This window comes from Amblyomma americanum, chromosome 1, assembly GCF_052857255.1.
Source record: "Amblyomma americanum isolate KBUSLIRL-KWMA chromosome 1, ASM5285725v1, whole genome shotgun sequence".
Lineage (NCBI taxonomy): Eukaryota > Metazoa > Arthropoda > Arachnida > Ixodida > Ixodidae > Amblyomma > Amblyomma americanum.
Genome location: NC_135497.1, coordinates 408258944 through 408280504, shown reverse-complemented (window position 1 = coordinate 408280504; position 21561 = coordinate 408258944). Strand labels below are relative to the sequence as shown.

The 21561-nt window shown below is 42.4% G+C and overlaps 1 protein-coding gene across 1 annotated transcript in view; it reads right to left on the bottom strand.

The window, feature by feature from the left end:
- Window positions 1-1574: 1574 nt before the first annotated feature.
- The window catches only part of LOC144115785 (protein PALS2-like), a 30268-nt gene continuing 10281 nt past the window's right edge, over window positions 1575-21561 (bottom strand). The window contains exons 4-8 of the mRNA XM_077650281.1: window positions 18967-19128; window positions 16252-16454; window positions 11169-11300; window positions 10312-10383; window positions 1575-2840 (exon numbers count right to left, since the gene is read on the bottom strand). Of these exons, the coding sequence (XP_077506407.1) occupies window positions 2664-2840; window positions 10312-10383; window positions 11169-11300; window positions 16252-16454; window positions 18967-19128 (746 nt within the window). The 3' untranslated portion in view covers window positions 1575-2663. The remainder of the gene's footprint in view (window positions 2841-10311; window positions 10384-11168; window positions 11301-16251; window positions 16455-18966; window positions 19129-21561) is intronic.

Below are 21561 nucleotides of genomic sequence, written 5' to 3'. Positions count from 1 at the left end.
TCATATATAAAGCAAGCATGTACATTATTTACCCACATGCTTAAAAGCATCATTTCACTTCTGCAAATGAAGCTTGAGTCAACAAGTAACATAAGCTAGCTACAGGTTCAACTGTTTCCCAAAACCATCACATCTGCTGTCTTAAGGTACGAACACATTGGCAGAAAAACGTGCGGCAAGCCGCTGGCGGCACAGGTGGCAAGGAGTGCGCAGGAAAGCACGGCCGCACAAAGCGCCTTTCTTGCCAGACCGGTCGAGGTCCCTGCTAGTGGAGGAACACGCGTGGCTTCGCTGTAGCCTGTGGAAGGCAACTTTGCTAGGAGCTAAGAGGTGGCGGCACTGACGCTCCCCACGTGACTAATTCGGGCGTTCATCATTGGTCTCCCCGGTCTGTGGCACGCAGCAAGCCGCCGAAAATGGCTCCTCGACCTATCCTTTCGCGGCAAGCAGCTTGCCGCCACTGGCGTGCCGCCCACGTTTTGCCGCCAGTGTGTCTGTACCGTTAAACCTGTGTCTGCAGCATAATGTTACCAGAAGAATATGCAGGTCAAGCCTCTGGGCTATAGTACAATACTACTGCAAATGATCTCCCCAATTTCATTTTTCTGTCAAATGTACTCTAGTGGACTTGTGGCACTGAAACATATACATCATAAGAGTAACTCACCAAAATTTGATCTAATGCGACAAGAGCCCTCTTGTCTCTTCACAAAAGGTGTGTGGTGATATGTGTGTGTGCGTGTGTGCATGCGTGTGCGAGGTTTTTTGAGACTACCATTATTTAATGAACCTTATACTGCAAATTTTTTTCTTGTCCTAATTTTTTGATTTCCCACCAAGTTTGGTAGCCATGTGACATTTCATTCTGGCACAAATTGATTTTAAAGTGTGCATTTCCGTGGCCTCAGTTCAGACGATTTCTATGAGCAGCACTGAATTTTCAACGTCACAAACGTGCCACATGTCAATACCCGCTCCCTGCTTCACTAACAAAGTTTTGCAAAGCTCATATTAGGTCGTCTCAGGCATTTTATGAAAGGATTCAAAGTCACCAGCCACTAATTCAGCCATACAACATGCGTACAAGTGTTTTTCTAGTAATGTTTATGGCATCATCACTGCTTCACGTGGAGCATCATCCCTGGCCATGGATTGAGTTTGGGTTTCAATTTGTCATTCTAGCTGTTTTAAAACTGTTCCACTTCATGTTTTTAAACATGGTTTGTTGTGACGGAGAGAGGGGACCTTAAGGAATGTGATGCGCCTACCAACTCAAGACGTTTAAGAAACGTTTTGAGTTGCCCTTTAAAATCCATCCATATTTACGTAAATTAGACCATACAAGCTGTACAGTGCTGCACTGGGCCTGCCTCAGTCAAAAATCCATACCTTATGCACTGGCTTCAGTAATTGTGGCCCCAGCATCAGTGAAAAGACAATTACTGTGACATGTGTGCCATGACAAAGGCATGCGTATTCCAAACTTGTTGCTTCACATCAAATCTAGTTGAGTTACTCTTATAATCTTCGCTCGTTATCATCACAAGTCCTATATCTTGCATAAAAATGAAGGATAATATCAGATCATTTATTACCTCTTCTAACAAAGTCCCACATATTTTAACAAATAACACGCCATTTGAACAGTCATTAGTAAGCACTAATGATGTTCGCAGATTTAAAACCATTGCTTATTTTAACAACAGAGCAAGAAGAGCACAGGCAAAGAAATCAGATGTGCTTTCACTAGCAAACACAACATAGACAATGGTTCAACGCGCTGTATCTAGGTCATCTCACTGGGACATTATACAGATAAAAGTGCAACAGTCAAACATCATCGTGCTCTACATGGAACCGGATGCAACTGATATGATGTACTATGAGTGATATGTATGTTTATGTATTGCAGGTGGCATCACCGGTTATACACAGTGGCAAGAAACCTGTGTTCACTCCACACATAACACAAGTCTACACACTACCCTTCATGTGAGGAGTGCACACATCTGTGTGTAATCAAAAGGTGAAATCAACAAACAGCTTCAAAATGGAATGCACAACACACGAAACAGCATCTGATGTAAAACAATGCTGCTCAGGCAGCTATCTTTGAGATTCTTCATTTGGCCAACAAAAGGTCATCAACTTAAATGCCTGAATGCAGTACTTAATACCTCCTTTCATACTTGTCACAGCCAGTACAGCCTTTCAAAGGCAAGATATCAAGTAAGAGGACGGAATTAGAATGGCTGTGGAAGGCACTCTTTGGGTGCCAGCACAAGTAGCATGAAAAAAAAAAAGGAGGAAAAAAGAAAGGGGGGCGGGGGGGGGGGGGGGGGGGGCGTAGTTACAAAATGAGACTCATTCATATTGAGTTATGGCATCTGCTAAGTACACAACCACAACTAAGCAGTAAAAGCAACACACAATCTCAATTTTTTTTTCTGAACACAAACTGCAGGAAAATTGCAGTATTTAAGCATGTACCTGATAAGGATCAGCCTGTTATCTAAAAGAATGTTCTTAAAACCTACTACTTCCAGACCTTGTCTTTGCTTTTGACAAAATTTGCTGGCACAGGCCAACTAAAAGACACCCTTGGCTTCAGCCATAATGTTTTCAGAGGGCGTCGCTTGCCAGCACGCTTGCAAAAAGATACTTCAGTACACCCATGAAATGGGCACCCACTGAGGTTCTGTTGATAGTGAATCAATCACATCCTTGAGCTGTTCAAAGGTCTTTTCAAAGTTGTTGTTTACAAGGATTGTGTCGAAATAGCGTTCATAAGCTCTCTGAAGCTGGGCACTTTCCTCAATGGTCCTCTTGAGATCTTCATCCTGTACAAAAAGGCAGGCTTAACTCTGGCTACAATGGTATTCATGGCTTATAATCGCAGCTCAGTGATTATCATGCCCTCTGGCAATAGCAGCTTCTATTAAAGACGCACATGTGACTGCAAAAATTTAGAAAACTATTCTTTTTTACACTTTGCAGTGACATTAAAAGCAGTCTTTATTAAACAGCAACGTTAAACTAAACGACAAGGATTGTTATCAATTCTTAGCCTAGCAACTTGGAGTATTATTAGGTTTTTTAAATTCATAATTAAAATAATTTGTCACCTGCAGTCAATCCTCACAGATCAACATCTCCCAATTCTCCCTCTCCCTAATAAGTCAATTGTAACAAGAACGTCCTTTCAAGAATTCTCAAGGATTTTTCATGTTCTGGTTCAATAGCTTCGGCTGTAAGGAAGCAAATGTCTCCACAGTGAACTAATTTCGGCAGACAAATGTTTTTAAGCATTACAACGTGCACAAATGTCCAGCCACACGAATGGTATGGCTCCACAGAAGTTAAGAAATACAACACAAGAATCAGACCAAATAACTGCACTGTCAGCTACACTGCAATACATGAATGACGTTATAAATAAAAGGAAATTTTTCCAACATAAAGCACCCACTAGGATATCTACGCATGTCTACAGCTATGATACATACTCGGCCCTTTTGCTGTCGAGAAAAAAAATGCATGCATCAAAACATAAGAATGAAAACAGAAATAAATGCAATAAAAAAACTGAAACTACTACTACTTTCTACACTACAGTGAATACATACTTTTCCCTTTCTCTGCAAATAAAAAAATTGTAACATGCAACCATAAACAGTCAACTTTCAAAACAAAAAGCAGAAGGCAAAAAAAAATATAAACAGAACTTGCACAGAAAAAGAGCTTGCTAATTCAGTAAGATTAATTTTATTGCACTTCAAAGTACCAGCAAAAGCTTCTTTTTATAGGCTCAAATACACACTTTTTGCACTGAATCAGATCGCAAATTCTCTGAATCAGATCGCACAACCTGGCTGTACCCAACCTAGCTGGACACAACCTGGCTGGAGTGCACTAGAAGCTGCAGGACATACGCGATCCTTTAAATTATCAGTGGGACCAAAGGCAAACAAAACTTGTTTTCAAGATAACGGTATGGTGACCAAAAAAACACACATCTCTGCGTAGCACCGCTGCATTTAATCTGTAAACCTTGCACACTACGTGAAGAGGCATAATAACCATATTGCTCGCTATGAGAAAAATTCTTGATTTCTTCTCTTCTGCAATATACACAACCATGACAGGGAAGCACTACTTGAAGCCCCAAAAAATTTCCTCTGCTTAGTACTGTGAAATAAACACATCATAATCTATAAGCTGCAAGCAGAATATACTCGAAAGATTAATAGAGTAATAGCAGCACTATGGTCAAGTGCTATGCTTGAAATTATAAACTGAAATGACCATCCTACAGACTATCCAAAGCAATCACAATCAGCGATGCACAATTTCAGGGCACTGAATTAGCTATAGCGTAACAGCCATGAAAACTTCATAAACCTGACCAGCGATCATAGTGACTGGTCTTGAGCAGGCATTTAGTAACAAGCCTGAATTTGAGCCCAACAGTACCGTATTATCTTGCATAATTTGCGCCCGCAAGCATTTTGCACGCCCTAATTTATTGCCTGGATTTATAAAAAAAAAAATGGTAGGGTTTTAACGCAGTTAAAGCCGAGTAGGACATGCGAAAGCACTTGAGACAACATCGCCTCAAAGGCAACCACATGCAAGGTCTTATCGTCAGCCATTATTGGCAGCCGCGCGTGGGGAGGGGGTGATGGTTCCATGCGTTGACAGTGCAGCTGCGCAAGCAAGACCTCCACCACTGGTGCTCCGTCAAAGGTTGATGATACACACATCTCGGGTTTTTCAGCTTTGCTAGTGAAGTAGCGCTTTCGCGCTAAAACTTTTACCCGCACATTTTACGCTCCCCATGTTTTCCGCTGTGACAGACCCCCAGCATGCACGAGATGACGCAGGTGCGCACAAGGCAGGCTTGGGAAGAATGGTGTGGCCGCTTTGCCATGTGCAGCTGCGAAAGGTGCAAGTGGCGAGGGGACAAACTGCACACCGTTTACCCGGCTCGGCAACGCTGGCGGTCACTTTCCCGGATGAACAGGTGCGCATGCGCCAGAATCCGAAACTACCGAACCGTTTGCTTTTCAGTTTGCCACTACTCAGCCGGGCTGCATGAGAGGGCGCTGTTTTATCGCCTGTTATCTCCACTTGCCTTTGACTGCTGGCTTTGTGATAGTATTGTTGTGAATTTATTGCACTGAACTGCACACGCACTGTCATGCCGTCCCGCAGGGAACTACATAAGGTAGGCGGAGCAGGAGCAGCTCTGTGTCTTATATTTGGATTCAACTTTTTTTTTTGGCCAGTGAGGGGGGAGTTATAGTGTGGACGTATAGGCGGCAAAATACAGTATATATTGTGTGCTATGACCTTTCTAGTTTTTTAGGACGTGTTCACAAAATTTTTGCATAATATGCACACTCCCTGTTTGAAGCCTTATTCAAAGACAAAAAAAAAAAGTGCACAAATTATGCAAGTAAATACGGTAGTTCTCGTATGCATAGACATCAGGGCCACCAAACTGCTCCCACAGGCAGCTGCTGAATCAATTTGAATGAAATACGGCGCATTGAATGAGAAAGACTACTTGTAATATCTATTTCAGTACCTAGCCATTAACAGGAAGCATAATTTCAATCTAAGCCTAAATTTTTACTAATACGTTACCAAAGGTTACAAAACTTGAAGAAAACTTTTTAAAATTTCACATTTACGGCTCTATAGCTTTGCAACTTAAAAACAGACCTCACAATGCTGTAAACTACACCTGTTAGAGCACATAAGCATAATCAAAACTGGCATGTTAAAATTTATTCTATGCTGTGCAGTCACCTATAAAAAATAATTTTCAAACATGGAGGACGGAAAGAACTCAGGAGAGGCGGTTATGCCTAAGTTTTTGAAGCCGCACGTGAAGGCTCCCCCCCCCCCCCTTCTTGGCTGCCATCTCAGCATGCTCGCGCATGCACAGCAGACAATGCAGCTGGGCCCAATGTTACTACTGCTGTGCCGATGGCCAATGACTCCCAGTAGTCCTTGTGAAAGTGCATGACTTCCAGCACACCTTTTGACATGCAGCTCAGATAGCGTGGGCCTCTCTTGAGGTTTTCTTCCTCCATGTTTGCAAATAACACCCAACGTCGTAGTTTACCACAATGTAATTGAAGATGCCAATCTCGTTTCCTCTAAATATTCTAACAGGTGCAATTTACAGCAATGTGACATGTTTTTTTTTTCTCATTACAAGATCACAGACTAGGCCAAAAAAATATATTTTTGAAAATTTCAATTCAGTGCGTTTTTGGCAATTTTTAGAAACATGAGAACTTAGGAAATCCCACTTCAAATAATTTGATTCTAATCTCTTCTTTCAGCATAAAACCAATCATGTACAAATAGTGCAGCGACTTTCTGATGTGAGCATTTCTACGTTCTCCATGCGCCTGAATATGAAAACTAAAGTTGAGCCTGAGCTAAAGCTCCTTTTTGAGCAAAACAGCTACAGATGGAAAGTTGTGTAAGCTCCGTTACTCTTATATTGGTAGGACAACCAAATTTCCCAACATTACAGACAGTACAAAATATGTAGCAAATGGCATTTTCAAAAGATTGTATGTAGCATGTTAACTTCTGAGGAAGGCACAAGAAAGACATGACAGAACTGCTCATAATATTTAGTACCACCTGAGCATTGAATAATTACAAAGGTGGTGGTGAAACACCTTTATTGCCAATGCCCCTAGTCCGGGGTTAGTTACAGTGAGTTTGGTCAGTACTGTGAAGTCCAAATGAATCTGACTATACCGCATAGAAAAGAACACCTTTGATTACCCGGAATAGAAGGAATCTGACACAATAGAAGCCACAGAGCTGTTAACTAGTTCTCTATGAGCATTAAATGCCAGGTGTTTCAGCAAAGCCCACCAGTGATTTTTATTAACTGGCTTCTTGCATTATAAAGATAGCATTTGAAGCATACGAGTATTAGTTGTGGCAGATGTCAGGAAACAGGGTAATCATGTCAACTAGTAAGCTGAATAAAAAATTCACATGATTAATTTTTTAACTATTACGCTTGGCACATGGTTGTAATTAGAGATCTGTAGGTGGCTATTAGTAATGGCTATATCAGTTTTTACAATATAAAAATACGATTACACCCGGCACTCTTCCGCAATAAATTTTGTCTTACAGCCTGCGATTCAGCAGCGGTATGGCTGTGGAGTGCACACAGGGATCTCAAGCAGTACACGTCATTCGGTGAAGCATGTGTTACATGACCTTTTATGTACTGCCCTGGCTGGTGCTCTCGAGCGGTGGCCCTGGCAGGACAGCGAAAGTCCCATGACACGCATGCCACTGATGAAGTAATACTGACATCTGAGCTAGTTGGTACAGCATCTTGGAAAAAACAGCGCAAAAAGACGATGGACATAGAAAGAACAGACACCAAAAGAGCTGATTCGCAACTGATCTTGCTTTGGAAGACCCATTTCCGACATGAAATTCTTTGGCTGTTGTGGATTACCTTAGACACCAGAACCATGGTGCAATCTGTGCGTTCAGTATAGATGTCAAGGACCTTTTCTAGTCGCCTCCAGCAAGATACTGTGTTGAAATGTTAGTGACTGCATCACAAATAACGATGAAGAATGCTAATGTTAATGCCTGTGATATTTCAGTTGCTTCCTTTTTAGAGTTGTTAACTTTTTATCTCATTTCTACCTTTGTTGAATTGGACGGCTGTCTGTTTCTTAAAAAAACTGGCGTATGCATTTGTTCAAAAGTAGCTCCGATACTTAGCGATAATTTCCTTTCTAGGGTTGATAAGTGCATTGCTGAGACTTGAGCAGCCTTTCAAAAAAGATTTTCAGGTACGTTGAAGACTATCTGGCATTCGTAGACAGACCTAATTTTATCAAGCACGTTGTGGATGTAGTCAAAATATTTAAAGAAAGTGGATTTGGACGTGCGTTCACCTTCGACAGGCCCACTGATGACCATTTGCTATTCCTAGACATTAAACTCCGTTTTCAGCAGGATCATGTGTGCTGGAAGTATTCCCCAAGGTCAGTGAAGCCGCTTTTAAATTTTCAGTCAGGAAATTATAAAATTGTGAAATGTGGCACTGCTGCGGCTTGCCTGGGATCATCTTTGCACAAGTCAGGTACTAACTCAATGAATGACAATTTCTGTGAACAAGTTGGCAGATTAAGGCTGGCTGGGTTTCCTGAGGATGTCTTGTCCCTCGCCTCAATAAGGTGCTTATGAAAGTTAAAGATACCAAGAGGTTATCACCCACGGTTGCTGAAGTGGGAAAGAAAAAGAAAAAAGTAACGGTTCTTCCATGTGTTTAACATTTCACTCAAATAAAAAATTGACGGTAATAAGTACAGTATCAATGTGCTATTTTTGGCCCCCAAAAAACGTGGCAGAATCTGCGCTATGGTCGGAACACACTATGGTAGTGAAGGGCATGGCAGGGCTAGTGGATGTGCAGTAAACCTTGTAAACCAGCACGCCACTTGTGAAAAAGCGGTGGTCTATAAAATTCCGCTCTCCTGTGGTAGTACGTACATTGGACAAATTGGCCGCTGCTTAAATGTATGACTGCAGGAGCATAACCTATCTCTGAAGAAACTGCCTTCTTCAAAGTAATGAAGCATTGTAGTGAATGTCGTGGGTGTGAGCCTTTTTTTTACCAAACCACAATTTTTTTTCGGCATCATAATCAACTAACAAGGAAGGTGTTAGAGGCCTACCATATCTGTAAAGAACAAGCACACATGTGTTAGTGACCCATCAGTTGTCCTGCATGAAATGGAGTTGTACCGTACTTACTCGCATAATTTCCACACCCCCAACTTATTACCCGGATTTTTGAAGAAAAAAAAAACAAATACTTTTACCCATCTATTTTCACTCCCTGCTACGCAAGCACACCAGCAGGCTTGGGAACATAGGTGCGGCTGCGTCACACGCGCAGTTGCGAAAAGCGAGTGCGTGGTGTTAAACCAGTCGGTAATCTGTTTGTAAATTGCTTCCAGTAAGAAAAAGTAAACTGTGCACCGTTTACCTGGCTCGTTCACTCCAGTGGTCAATTTCCTGTACGATAGGCTGCGAGTGTAAACTTCTGGTAAACTATGAAGCGTGAGTTGCATCATAATCCATAACTACCAAACCATTGGCTATTCTGTTTGCCACTACTCAGCTGGGCCGCATATGAGGGCGCCGTTTTATCGCCTTTTGTCTCCATTTGCCTCGGACTGCTGACTTTGCAATTGTATCGTTCCGGGTTTCTTGCTTTGAGCTGAACACGTGCAGTCATGCCATCCTGCAAGGAACTACATAACGTGGAACGGGCCGAGCGCGGGGGGTTATGCGTCGAGTTATGTTTGGAGTCAACTTTTTTTTGACCAGCGTGGGGCGCTAGTTGCAGAGTCGACTTAAACGTGGCAGTATGCCATATAAATTCTGCGTTATAACCTTTTTAAAGTTTTTAGGACGTGTTCGCGAAATCTCCGCATAATTTGCACACCCCCATTTTGAAGCCTTAATTCTAGGAAAACAGAGTACGCAGATTATGCAAGTAAATATGGTATCTAAATGCACCTCATCCATATCTTCTCTTTTGTTGTTCTGTGAGTATACAATCAGTTCAGAGTCAGCGCTTGTGGTGTCTGCTCTTTCTACGTCCATTGTCTTTCCGCGTTGTTTTTTCCACGATGTCACTGATGATATGTACTGGTAGGCCTCCCTGTGTACGCTCCACAGCCGTGCTGCTTTTGAATCACATTTTTTAAATTCTAAAAACTGATATGACCATTACTACGGCCAACTACAAATCTCTCATTGCAACCAGGTGCCTAAGTGTAATACATAGTTAAAAATTTATCTATTAGAATTTAGTTAGCCAGCTTACAATTCACATGATTGACCAGCCCCCTTGACATCTGCCACCACTGGTATTACTATGATGCAAAAGCTGTCTTTCAGACTATTTTAAAAAATTAGTGGCAGGCTTTGCAGAAACACCTGGTATATAAAAATAGATTTGCATTGTGCTCGCCATCACAAACGTCATTGATAAATTGTATCAAAAACAGTCAAAGCAAGAGCCAATCCCTAATTTTCCATACTGTATTTTGGTTCTATACCCTTCAAAGTTAGCTCTAACTCTGCACTACAACGGCTCTCACAGCCTAACTGTTGCCTCATAACAGCAATCTTCATTGATAACCACAATTCTAAGTGGTATAGCTTATGGCAATGTTGAAGCATAAATCTACTTAGACTAAGGGAAATTATATATATAAAACAGTACATTACCTCCTGAAGAGATGCCAAGCTTTCAAGAGTCCTTGCCCGTCGTGAACCATGTCGACTCATGGCTCTATCAAACTAAATTTATGAAGAAAAAAAAAATAATCCAAGTTTCACTCCAAGCAAAGAGCAGCAATAGTCAAGAGCAAGGAATTAAACTGTGAAGGAGCAAGAAAGATGAAGCATAAAAACTGCCTTACTATATGGTTAAATTTAATCACTCTTGAGCTGCACTGCTTGGTCCTAGCTGACAAATATTAACTACATGACAGTAATTAAATGAGAAGTTTAACCATGGAGAATAAACAACAAGAAAGCTTTTTAGTATTGCAGCAAAGAAAGAAATCATACCAAGGAATAAAGGGCATAAATTAAAAGATAACTAATCCATGGTCTTCTGCATCACTTGGGCCAAACTTTGCTGCTTGCAAAAACAAAAAGGCGTTGGCCCAAGATAACAGCAGCACTGTAGCTTACAGTAAGAGAAATTCATCTAAATGTACACACCCTTTGTATATATAAGCACATATATTTAACTTTAAACATATATGAACTTGAATGAATTCGTAACCAAACTTGGATTCAGGGCTGCTGGTCTACTTGGGAGTAAATTGCATACACTCTAACACCTACTGGAGAGGTTTGCCTGGCCTGTTAAATGAGCCACATTCAGGGCTGCTGGTGTAGACAAGCAGCCCTGTATGTGGCTCATTTAACAGGCCAGGCAAACCAGCAGCCCTGAATGTGGCTCATTTAACAGGACAGGCAAACCTCTCGAGTAGGTGTTAGGGTGTATGCAATTTACTCTTCAGTTTTAAATAGTTTCCCACATTAGCACTATCATTATGCGATACACATCCTACCGTGAGATTGCGGCTGCTTCCATATCCATGATGACACCCATATTCATGCATCTGTCGGAAGTGCTCCAGCTGAGGTGCAGCAATGAAGACCACGTAAGGCATGAACTCTGGTGTGTTCAGGATTTTCAGATACTGCAAGAAGACATTGCCAACTATGAGTTCCTAATGACTCGTGGTGCACCTGAGCTACTTTTTTTTTAAATGACAAAAGATGGGTCATAGCACACATAAGGCGCACTACTAAATGACTAGCACTCTATTCCTGCTGCTGACACTCCTCTCTTAGAGCATGGTTGCAGCATCAACCTTCCCAACATATTCCTGCTGAACAGAAATGCACTTGGCCTACTTGTATGGCAGTTTTTACCAGCTCCTGGGGGCACACTGCAGCTACTCCTTAGTGTAGTTCATGGACAACGATAAAATGACGTACTTGCACATGTCTGTTGATGGCACCATTTCTTATTTTCTTTATTCATGAAATTTTTATGTCCTGCACTTGCACCTAATCTAAGAGGAGCACTGTATTTCAGAGTTCCACGCGCACTTATGTACATGCTGGTGGTCTGGTACAGCAGACAGCACAAAATTAGGGAGTAAAAGTTTTTTTTTTTTTCAAAAATCCAGATAAAAAGTTGGGGGTGCACAAATTATGCGAGTAAATAGAGTAGTAAGGCAACCCATTCCAAGGTACTGCTGCATTGTTGTTTGCCTTGGTCACTTGTTTCTTTTAGCGTCACAGCATTATTGTGCACCGGCTGAAGTCCTCTGCAATAGTGTATATAACGTACGTAAACCAACTTATGAAAACCACTGCTTATACATTACTGAGATGTCTAGCTCTGCTGCTTTGATAATCACGCTTTAGCACCGTGCCACGCTAATCAGGAATCGTGATGTGCAGCCTCCATGCAACGGGTGCGGGTGTGCACCCAGCATGGCATGAATGGGGAGTAAGAAAAAGAGTTCCGACTTAGATTCACCTTTCCCTGCAGGACAAACCTCAACTTGCTTGATTTTTTTCCTTTGTTGAAAGATCTATCTGTGCCTAATTCACAAAGTACCCATCTTGTGCAGGCATGTGTGGTGTGGCGATGTCAAAAATGATTCTTGCCACCACCACACATCTCATTCCGAAGCGACCACCAGTTCAAAATTTCCCGACTGATTTGCACAGGACCCAGCTCCTGGACTGATTTGGATTGCAACTATTTCATTCCAAAGCCTAGTTCAGACTGGAGGCACCGCCCCATTCAGTCACCTCTATACCTTCTTTCCAAAAGATCCAATTCGTACAACAATGTACTCGATTTTGTTCATCACGTTGTTCAATGTTTTTCACCTACTAGAGTCGATCCCACTTATAACGAACCCGACAGAAATATGGACTATGTTCATTGTATCCGGTGTTCGCAGTAAGAGGACTCTGCAAATTACAGCTAAAGATACTAAGTTCATCAAAAATAGCATTTATTACTTTAAAACTATATCAAGTGCATCTATTTCAAGATAACCGACCCTAACTAGGGCCCTTAGTCTTTGGGTAAAACCCAATTTTACCCAATTCTTGCATCCCGAAATTATTTCTTAAAAATTGGGGTAAACCAAATTTCTCCCCAAAAATGAGCCGTCAAGATGATGTTGGTTTTCCAGTTCACAGAGCTCAAGAGACCGCAATAAAATATGTGGATATCTAGTGTTTACTCCTGAGGGGTGCCTACGGTCAACTAGGGATCTTATAAACTTCTTTTAACGCTCATTTTTATGAGGTGGATGAATTATAGGATAAGTTCCAAAAAGGGCGATTTAGAAGTGAGAGGCCAAAAGCATGGCTGCCGAAAAGGCAACTTATCGGAGTCACTGTATGAAGCTTTACCAAAGATATCGGCACCCTAATCCTTAGACCTTGTGTGTTTAAAATTATCGTTGTGATACTGTTCTCACACTGTACGCATAAAGGCAGACTGGTCTTGCTCAGATGCGGCAGTGCTTCGTAGGATATTGATAACGTACGTAATGAAATATTTGTAATAGATTAAGAAAAAATTTTAATTCGTGATCAATTTTTTAGTGGAACCTGTGAATTCCTTATTTATGAAATAATAAGCAAAATATAGGGCATTTTATGCCCAGCAGAAAAACAAACCGTTGTATTAAACTTTCCTACGATGGAAAAAAGACGCCAAAAACCCCGAACTACGAAAATTTTTCCTGAATAACCCGATTTTCCCCAATATTTGAGCTCGAAAAATATTGCCTGATGTTTACCCCCCAAATTACGGAAAAAATAAAACCTGAAAACCAAAGGCCTTAGGTACAACTGATCATGGCTGAAGTGTGCTAGGCAGCTGGTTGCAGGTCGACCACCTTTATCAGATTTCTAGCGGTAGGAGAGTGCTCTCACACTTTGTGCACAAGGGCTTCCTCATAGTATGGCTCTGCAATGTCGTTCAAGTGAACGTTGTCATCGAAGGCAACATCCAACCAGCTTTGCATCAATGACGCATTGCCACAAGTCTACGTGCATCTGATCAAAAGAGTTTTCTACAGTGTCAGCTATCGTTTCTGGACCCTTGCACCTGCAAAAGTAGAACACAGAGCACATGCCTACAGAATCAGCTGCACTGTCTGTTGTCTGGCACTGTGTGCATGTAGTAGCAGAACAAAAGGTGGAGCTGACTTGGCAGGCAATGCATACCACGTCACCAGCATGGCCAGCAAGGCATTAAAATTTCTCAGATCACTGCAGTTAGCTGATCCACGACAATGCACAGTAGCTTCAGTTTTGACACTGCCACCGTCTTGCACCCATCACCCTTTTGCTTCCACTTAAGATGTTTTGCCCCGTTGGCGCACGTGCAGGCAATGATCGACCTGTGCATGAGTTTCAATGCTGCCTCTTCAGTCATTTTTTTTTGGGCCTTTTTTGGATCGACATGTTCTTTTTGTAGCGTGTCATGGGAGCTTAGAGGTGCACTCCGGTGTTCCCCACTCGCTGGAAGAGCCAGTTTTTCAACTTCGGGGCAAGTTTATGGTGTCTCCTCGTTTGCTGTAGCTCAGTGGTGTCACCAGAGTTGTTCGTTGTATCTGAGACGAATTGCCATAGCCCTAATGCATATTTTGACGGTAGCACTGCACTCCTTCGTAATAAGCAAGCGTTCGTTATATCTGTGGATGCTATTATAAGTGGGCTTGACTGTACAGTAAAAGCTCGTTAATTCAAATTCCACGGGGCCGCCAGGCCAGTTCGATCTAACCAAAATTCGAACTAATGAAAGTGAGCAAAAATGGACGTGTTTGATGCCCGGAGGGCACGAAAAACATTTATTTAGCAAAAGAATCTGTTATCATCTTCTGCTTCTTCTCTCTGAGGGCTACCGTAGTCACTCGGTCTTCTAGCACGCGAATGCGACGCAGGGAGTCCCCTTTAAATGTTACTGTTCTGTCGGGCTGGAGCTTATAAAACAAAGCCGCCTCATCAGCATTGAATATATCTTGTGCCGAGTAGCTTTCTAAGTACTGCTGCAGAGCACCGCTTCGCCACGTGGCACAAGTTTCTGCGTTCACTTCTTTGGCTTCTCCGGACAACACCCGGAAGACAAGATTATGTCTGTCTCGAAAGCGGTGAAACCATCCTTCGGAGGCGACAAAATCTTCCACATTCATGCGCAGGGCGAAATCGACCGCCTTCGCCATGATAACTGAGCCGCTCAGTGGAATGTCTGCGCTTCTCATTTCCTTCACCCACATGATCACAGCGGTCTCAATTTCCGGATACTTGGCTAATCGGAGCCTTTTTCTGTTGCTGGCGAAATCTTCGGCTTCGTAGGCATCCTCGATGGACTTCCTATTTCGGACGTAGGTCGACAACGTGCTTGGTGGAATCCCGTGCTTCTTCGCGATTTCCACTTTGCTGGCCTTCCGTTCGTCCACCTCAAGTAAAATTGCCACTTTCTCCTTCACCGTCTTGGCGCAGTATTTCCCACACGAACACATCTCGCGGACACAAGCTCACAGCAAGCGGCGTGCAATACGAGGGCTAAAACACTAAAACGTCGTTCCTTGAAGCAGTCGCGGCAGGAAAGACTGGTTAGTACTTGTTCTAGCACCCTAGCGGCGCCCCGATGGTTGTGCCATCTATCGTTCTGCCGTGAAAGCTTCCAACGATGGTTTTCAACAGCGGCGCTTGGCGGCGCGCAGTTCGAATTATGGGTGGCAGCATCAATTTTTGAGTGAATTAACGAGCTGTTACGCGCATAGACTTCTATGCACTGCGGACCGGACCACGATGGCTATTTCGAATTATCCAAAATTTCGAATTAACGAGTTGTGAATTAACGAGCTTTCCCTGTATTCTGTTTATGTGTACCTTCACGCGATTTGTGGAAATGCTCGCCAGCATTTGCATCCACAATGCACTCCACAATACGCAGTGAAGTGCTGTACGCATTGATTTAGTTAATGTCGCTACACAAGTATAGGCTGCTGTATACACATGAAGGCCCTGACAAATGAGGGGCCATAGTGAGCAATCAATTCAAAAGGTAAAATCACTGTAGTGCACATACCACAGTTTCATTAAATGCACTTCAAAGCCATTGTTGCTAGCTATGTGCAAGTGTGATACAAGGTAAGTGGCCAATATTCAATTTCTGCAAATTACAAGAGCATCGTGAGCCCATTTGGAATGAATATAGTGGCCTCAGCAGTAGCAAAACATCTTCGTCTATCAGAAGGTGCCACAAGAAGTCTCACAGTAATCTTTACATACTGCAGAGAACAAAGAAAGCATTAAAACACCTGCAAAGCAGGTCGAAGGAATACAAGCCATATATTTGAACTAAAGGTACTTTCCACATGCCCCTTCCTTGGATACCTGTAAGCTGCGGGCTAAAAAATTGTTCTAATGCTTCACGAATAGCCAGATTACTTCAGCTTAGTCATAATCGGCATATTATGCTCCAATTCAGAAGGTAGTCCAGCAAAAGTGTCAAAGGCCTTGGAGACATAGAAACTATGTATGACAGCACAACAGTAAATACACGACCTTAAGTTATTCTCAAGTGCAGCATAAGGGGCATACCTGGGGGCTGCAGTCCACCACGCACATCTTTCCGGAGCGAATGACTGCACGCAGGGTGTCCAGTTTGGTGCCATACAGATGACCACTATGCTCACCCCACTCAAGGTACTTGTTGTCAGCTATGTCTGCCTCCATTACCTCACGTGACACAAAGTAGTACACTTTGCCATCCGTTTCTGTCTCCCGGATTGGGCGAGATGTATCTGCATCGCCACATAATAAAACAGTTTTGTTAAAACCTGGTAAAAAAAGTCAAACTGCCATGAAAGTGAGTGGGTAGCCAAGTTTACATAGAGTACCTTGTATGTGAAACATAAAAATCATGTATCACCACAATCACGCTCGATACTGAATTATACTTGACAGTGGAGGGTAGTTAACATTAGCACAACCATTTCAGACACTGCTAGTGACCATGTAAAAAACAAAAATGCTTAATAAAAGCTCTTAACAAAATTACTAGCTATTGTTACTACTGTTTCACTTCAAAACTGAATTGAACATGTTTCTCATGGCATTAAAGAGCCTTAAAAACTGCCTGCTGTTATGAAGATAAACATATAATGTGTGTAGATACCTTCGTTACTTCTTTTTAATTTAGGTCAAAATTTTGGTTTGGCTAGTTGGTTCATTGCATCCTATCTTACGTGTGCCTTCTCATATCCTTATTTAGTTCTGCTTGCTTCATATGTATCCTTGTAATTTATTCAGCTAGTCGATAGTTCCACATACCAACCCATCAGAGGCATTACGTGGAATAACAATTCTTTTTACCCTTAGACTCTTGCTCCCCCTCCCAATTTACAATGAGCTAAACAAGCTCCTTTCATTGTATTTAAATAAAGACACAATGATTTAATACGACACACTGTAACATAACAACAATAACAACTTACTGAAAAATAATGCTATTGCCCATGTAAGGGTGGTATGTTTCCTATGAACATAAGCCTGAATGCATTACAACTAGTTGATGAAAGACATGTTCTAGCCACAGCTTCTACAGCCTGTTAAAGGGACACTGAGGAGAACTCTATCATTTTTTTTTTGTTAGCAAAATCTGATACTTCGACATTTCATGGCTTTGTTGCCGCTTGTCGGGCGCGAAAGATGCATTTATTTCAAAGAAATTTGGATTCGAAGTTGAGAAAGTTTTTCCCGCCGCTCTGATTCAAACTCGAGAACTCTTATGAGGACACGGAGAACTCTTATGACGTCACAGAACGGAGTGACGTGATACGTGACGTAAACGCAGACTCCGTGATTTCTGACAGCTAGCGGTGCGGTGCGCAACCTTCCTTTGCCAGTCTCAGAGATTCGTGGCTTCCATGAAGTATGGAAAATTCCTCCAAGGTGGCGCCTCTTGTACTAGGAAGTCATCACGCTTGTACTTGCGAGATTGGCCTGTGGCGGCGACACCTGTATTTTGGTTCTTGCTATTTTCTACATTACAAGAGCTTTGTTTTCAGTAAGAGTGGCGTTTTTGTGATCAGGAGCTGCTATTCTATCGATACAAGCCAACTTCAATTTCTCCTCGGTGTCCCTTTAAGCTCCTTTACAGCTGCATACTGTACACACAAAAAAAAAGTTCATGCAGTTTCACATACAACATTCTGCCAGGCACTAGTGGAACATGGATAACATGCAGCCTTCTTACCTGTAAAAATCTTTGAATCCATTTGTTTCAAAATCTCCTACCGCAGAACATAAAAGTGGCTGTACTCGTAAACAAATTGTAAATTACAAACTGTGGGGTTTAACATCCCGAAGTGACACATGGGCTGTGAGGGACACTAGTGGAGCACTCTTAATTTAGACCACTTAGGGTTCTTTCTTTAAAGGGACACTGAGTAGATGAGTAGAAATAGAAGTCAGCCAGTACTGATGCATTATCAAATGCTAGTCACAGAGATCACTCTTCCAGAAAACAAATATTTTATAAATTAGAAAAGACCAAGAAACGAAATAGAGGTGTCACCACCACTGGCTTCTTTCCCAGGCAAACAGCCTTTTTTTCCCCAAATTCCAGACGCTATACTCCATCTCACAAGCCGTTTGCAGCACCGTGAAGGCTGCGGTGATCTGAGTCAATCAGAACAGCGTGTGCTGCAAAACGTGTTCCTCCGTGCCCCTAACCCCGCAACTGGTGGCTCCATCTCTAGGAAGGAAAGAGCACCAGAGCACAGACACAGCGGATGCCACGTTCACGAATGATGGCAGACCACTTCGCAGCAGGCCTCCACAATGCTGTGTTCGTGTGGACTTTCTCTGCTAATTTATGCAGGGAATGAAATACTTGCTGCACTTTCAAAACACCATTCTGAACTGTCTTTTCAATTACTGAAATAACTGTTTGAGAAATAGTCCCAACACTACTCAAATATCCGAGGAACTATTTGTTGTCTTCCTTGGCCCTGACTGGATGAGAGCGCTCTACCTTTCACAGTGATGCAAACAGCTTGTGAGATGAGGTATAGGCTACTCTATTGTGTAATTCAATATAGTGATCAGGGAGTCCTTTTCCGTGTAGGGCGTCATGAGTTTAAATTGAGTGGCGGGAATATTTTCAATCTAATTTTCTCAGTAATAAATGCACCTTTATAGCCAGAAATAGCCACAGAAAAGAATTTCACTGAAAACAAAATTTTGATGCAGCTGTCCTCAAGTGTTCCTGTGCCCTGACATAGCAGAGCACATAAACAGAAAGCAACTTACGAGGAAGTGGTGTCCCAAAGCGTGCTGGATCGTAGCTAATAAGCTTGTTCTTCAGCGAACGTCTGCCAACACCCCGCGCTCCAACGAGAACTACTGTCTTCCGCTCAAAAGGCGGCATCCGGGCAACCTCTTCATACAACAGCAGCTCAGCTTTTTCAAACTCTAAATGGGCAAAAGAGCAGAAAGAAATAAACACAAGGACACCACACAAGAGTTAGAGACTATAGCTGTAGTTAGAAGTAGAAATCAATATCTTAAGTGTGAACTAAGTAATTTTTTAACATATTCCTCTAATACCTGTGAGACTTGAGACTTCGAAGACAGCCTAATGCCATGATGCAACATGTCATTGCAGCAAACACAGCACCTTGTAAAGGTGAAGTGGTACGTTAAGAAGCATTGACAAGTTGTAATTGAAGGGATGCTGTCTGCAGTGTAGTATGCTGTGCACAATACTGACAACACAGCATTGTAAACCCAGAAATATGTCGATCTGCTGGCAGCTTGCATTAATTGAAACTCGCTGCAGCCAGAGAATTTTGTTCACCAGAATTTGAATTACCCAAAGGATCATGCAAAAGGGGTCTAATACTTGCCACACAAATAGGTCCCACATGCAGTACATTTCAGCCCTCTCACAATTGCTTTCAGGAGTTAAAAATCAGTATCCCTGGTGATTTCATCCCAACACACACCATATTTTTCAGAGTGATGAAAGTAGGAACCTGATATGGTATTGATGTCTTTTAAAAGTCTCGGAAGCTAGCAAGCACATGTCCTACAATTGCTATGCAAGCTGACTGTGCAAAGATGATGCCAGCAAAAGATGCAATACAAGTAATATCACAGGAAAATTTTTCACCAGTTCTCAAAATGTGGCTCTCATCTTGCAGAGGGTCAGCCAGGAAGGTATAGTCACGAAATATTACAACTAGTGACGTGCCCCCAAAGCAGTGGATAGCAACACTCAGCACTGCAGTTACGAACATGCCGATAACAAAAGTGCCAGGTGTGTCAGCAAAGCACAGTGCCGCGCCGTCCACACACTGATTTTCACCGCTCTGGTGATGTCATTGTGCTGATCTTTTTTACTCGCGACTGTACGTTAAGGTCGAATTATTAGCATTCAGCGCCACTAAAGATGACAAAAATATGCACACTTCGCAAAGTTTTACTGCAGCTACTCATGCCATCCCATGTTTCATGAAGCTGAGATTCTTACACAATCACCAAAACCAATGCGCGCAATTGATCCTCGAGGCTTACCCCACAGCCAAAGAACAGAAAGCAATGTTCAGTCAGAATTTGGTGGTGGCTGGCAGATGAAAAAAATAATAGATGATTTAGAACGGTTGGGCCAAATGCAAATTAGGTGCACTAGCGCTTGGTTTTCACTTCAGTGTCAGTTTTGGTTCGAGGCATGGTTTTCAACGTCAAGCAGGCTTCAGACAAAGATTTGGCGAAATCAGTGAGTGGCTAAAAAATTATGGGGCCGCTTAATGCACCTAAATAGGGCAATGCGATAGCAGTGTGTTCTGGATCCATTGGGCACGGATGGAAGTTGATGAAGAAGATGACATCCAAAGCATGGCGTGAGAGACTAGCAGTTTAAACGTGCGGGATGTTCAGCTGCGGCTATGGCGTAGTGCTCTAATGCAGTGGCCAGAGTTGCTGATCTGTTTGCATTGCTGCAGATTCGAAAGCCACTCGTGGCCATAAACTGTTTTATTTTAGTTCATTTTATTTCAGGTCAAGAAGGTTTCAAACAAAGATCAGCGAAATCGGTGAGTGCTCAGTACTTAGTGCTTGCGCACTAAAAGTACCTTGCCTACACCACCATCAACGTTGTTGACCTTCATGCCTTGTACGCTGCTGGAACTTTGCTTTCTTCCAGTCTGCACATGTTCTAACATGCTTTCGCTTTCCACCCCTGCCCCTTGTGAATATATAGAGGGTGATATTTTGAAAAATTGATTTCTGAGGAAAGGAAAATGGCGTAGCAATTGTCTCACATCTCTGTAGACACCTGAACCGCTCTGTAAGGGAAGGAAGGAAGGTGGGAGTGAAAGAAGGAAGAGAGAAAGAAGTGCTGTAGTGGAGGGCTCCCGAATAATTTCGACCACCTGGGGATCTTTAAACATCGCACAGCACACAGGTGCCTTTTGCGTTTCGCCTCCATCAAAACACAGCCACTGCAGCTGGGTTCGACCACGGGTACTCTGGCTCACTGATTTCTTTTAACATTTGCAGATTTTTATTTTTAAGACTGTGTGAGATACGTCAGTGCTGTTTGTGCAAGTGGATTGTACAGCAAGGAGGACATTATACCGGGTGTCCCAGCTAACTTCAGCCAAGGGTTAAAAAATAAATTAATAGAGCCAGGCGAGCGAAACCAGTTGCATATTGGCAACAGCCATCTTGCGCACCACAGGCAAATTTTCCCACAATTAATAGTTTAACTAAGTTTAATTATCTAATTTAAAAATATTGACTTTAGATAACGAACTGCATTTGAAGAGTTGTAGAGCATGTTAAGAAACCCTCATTTTATCACTTACGATAAGGAAACCCCCACACGCATGTCTTTTTTTCCCA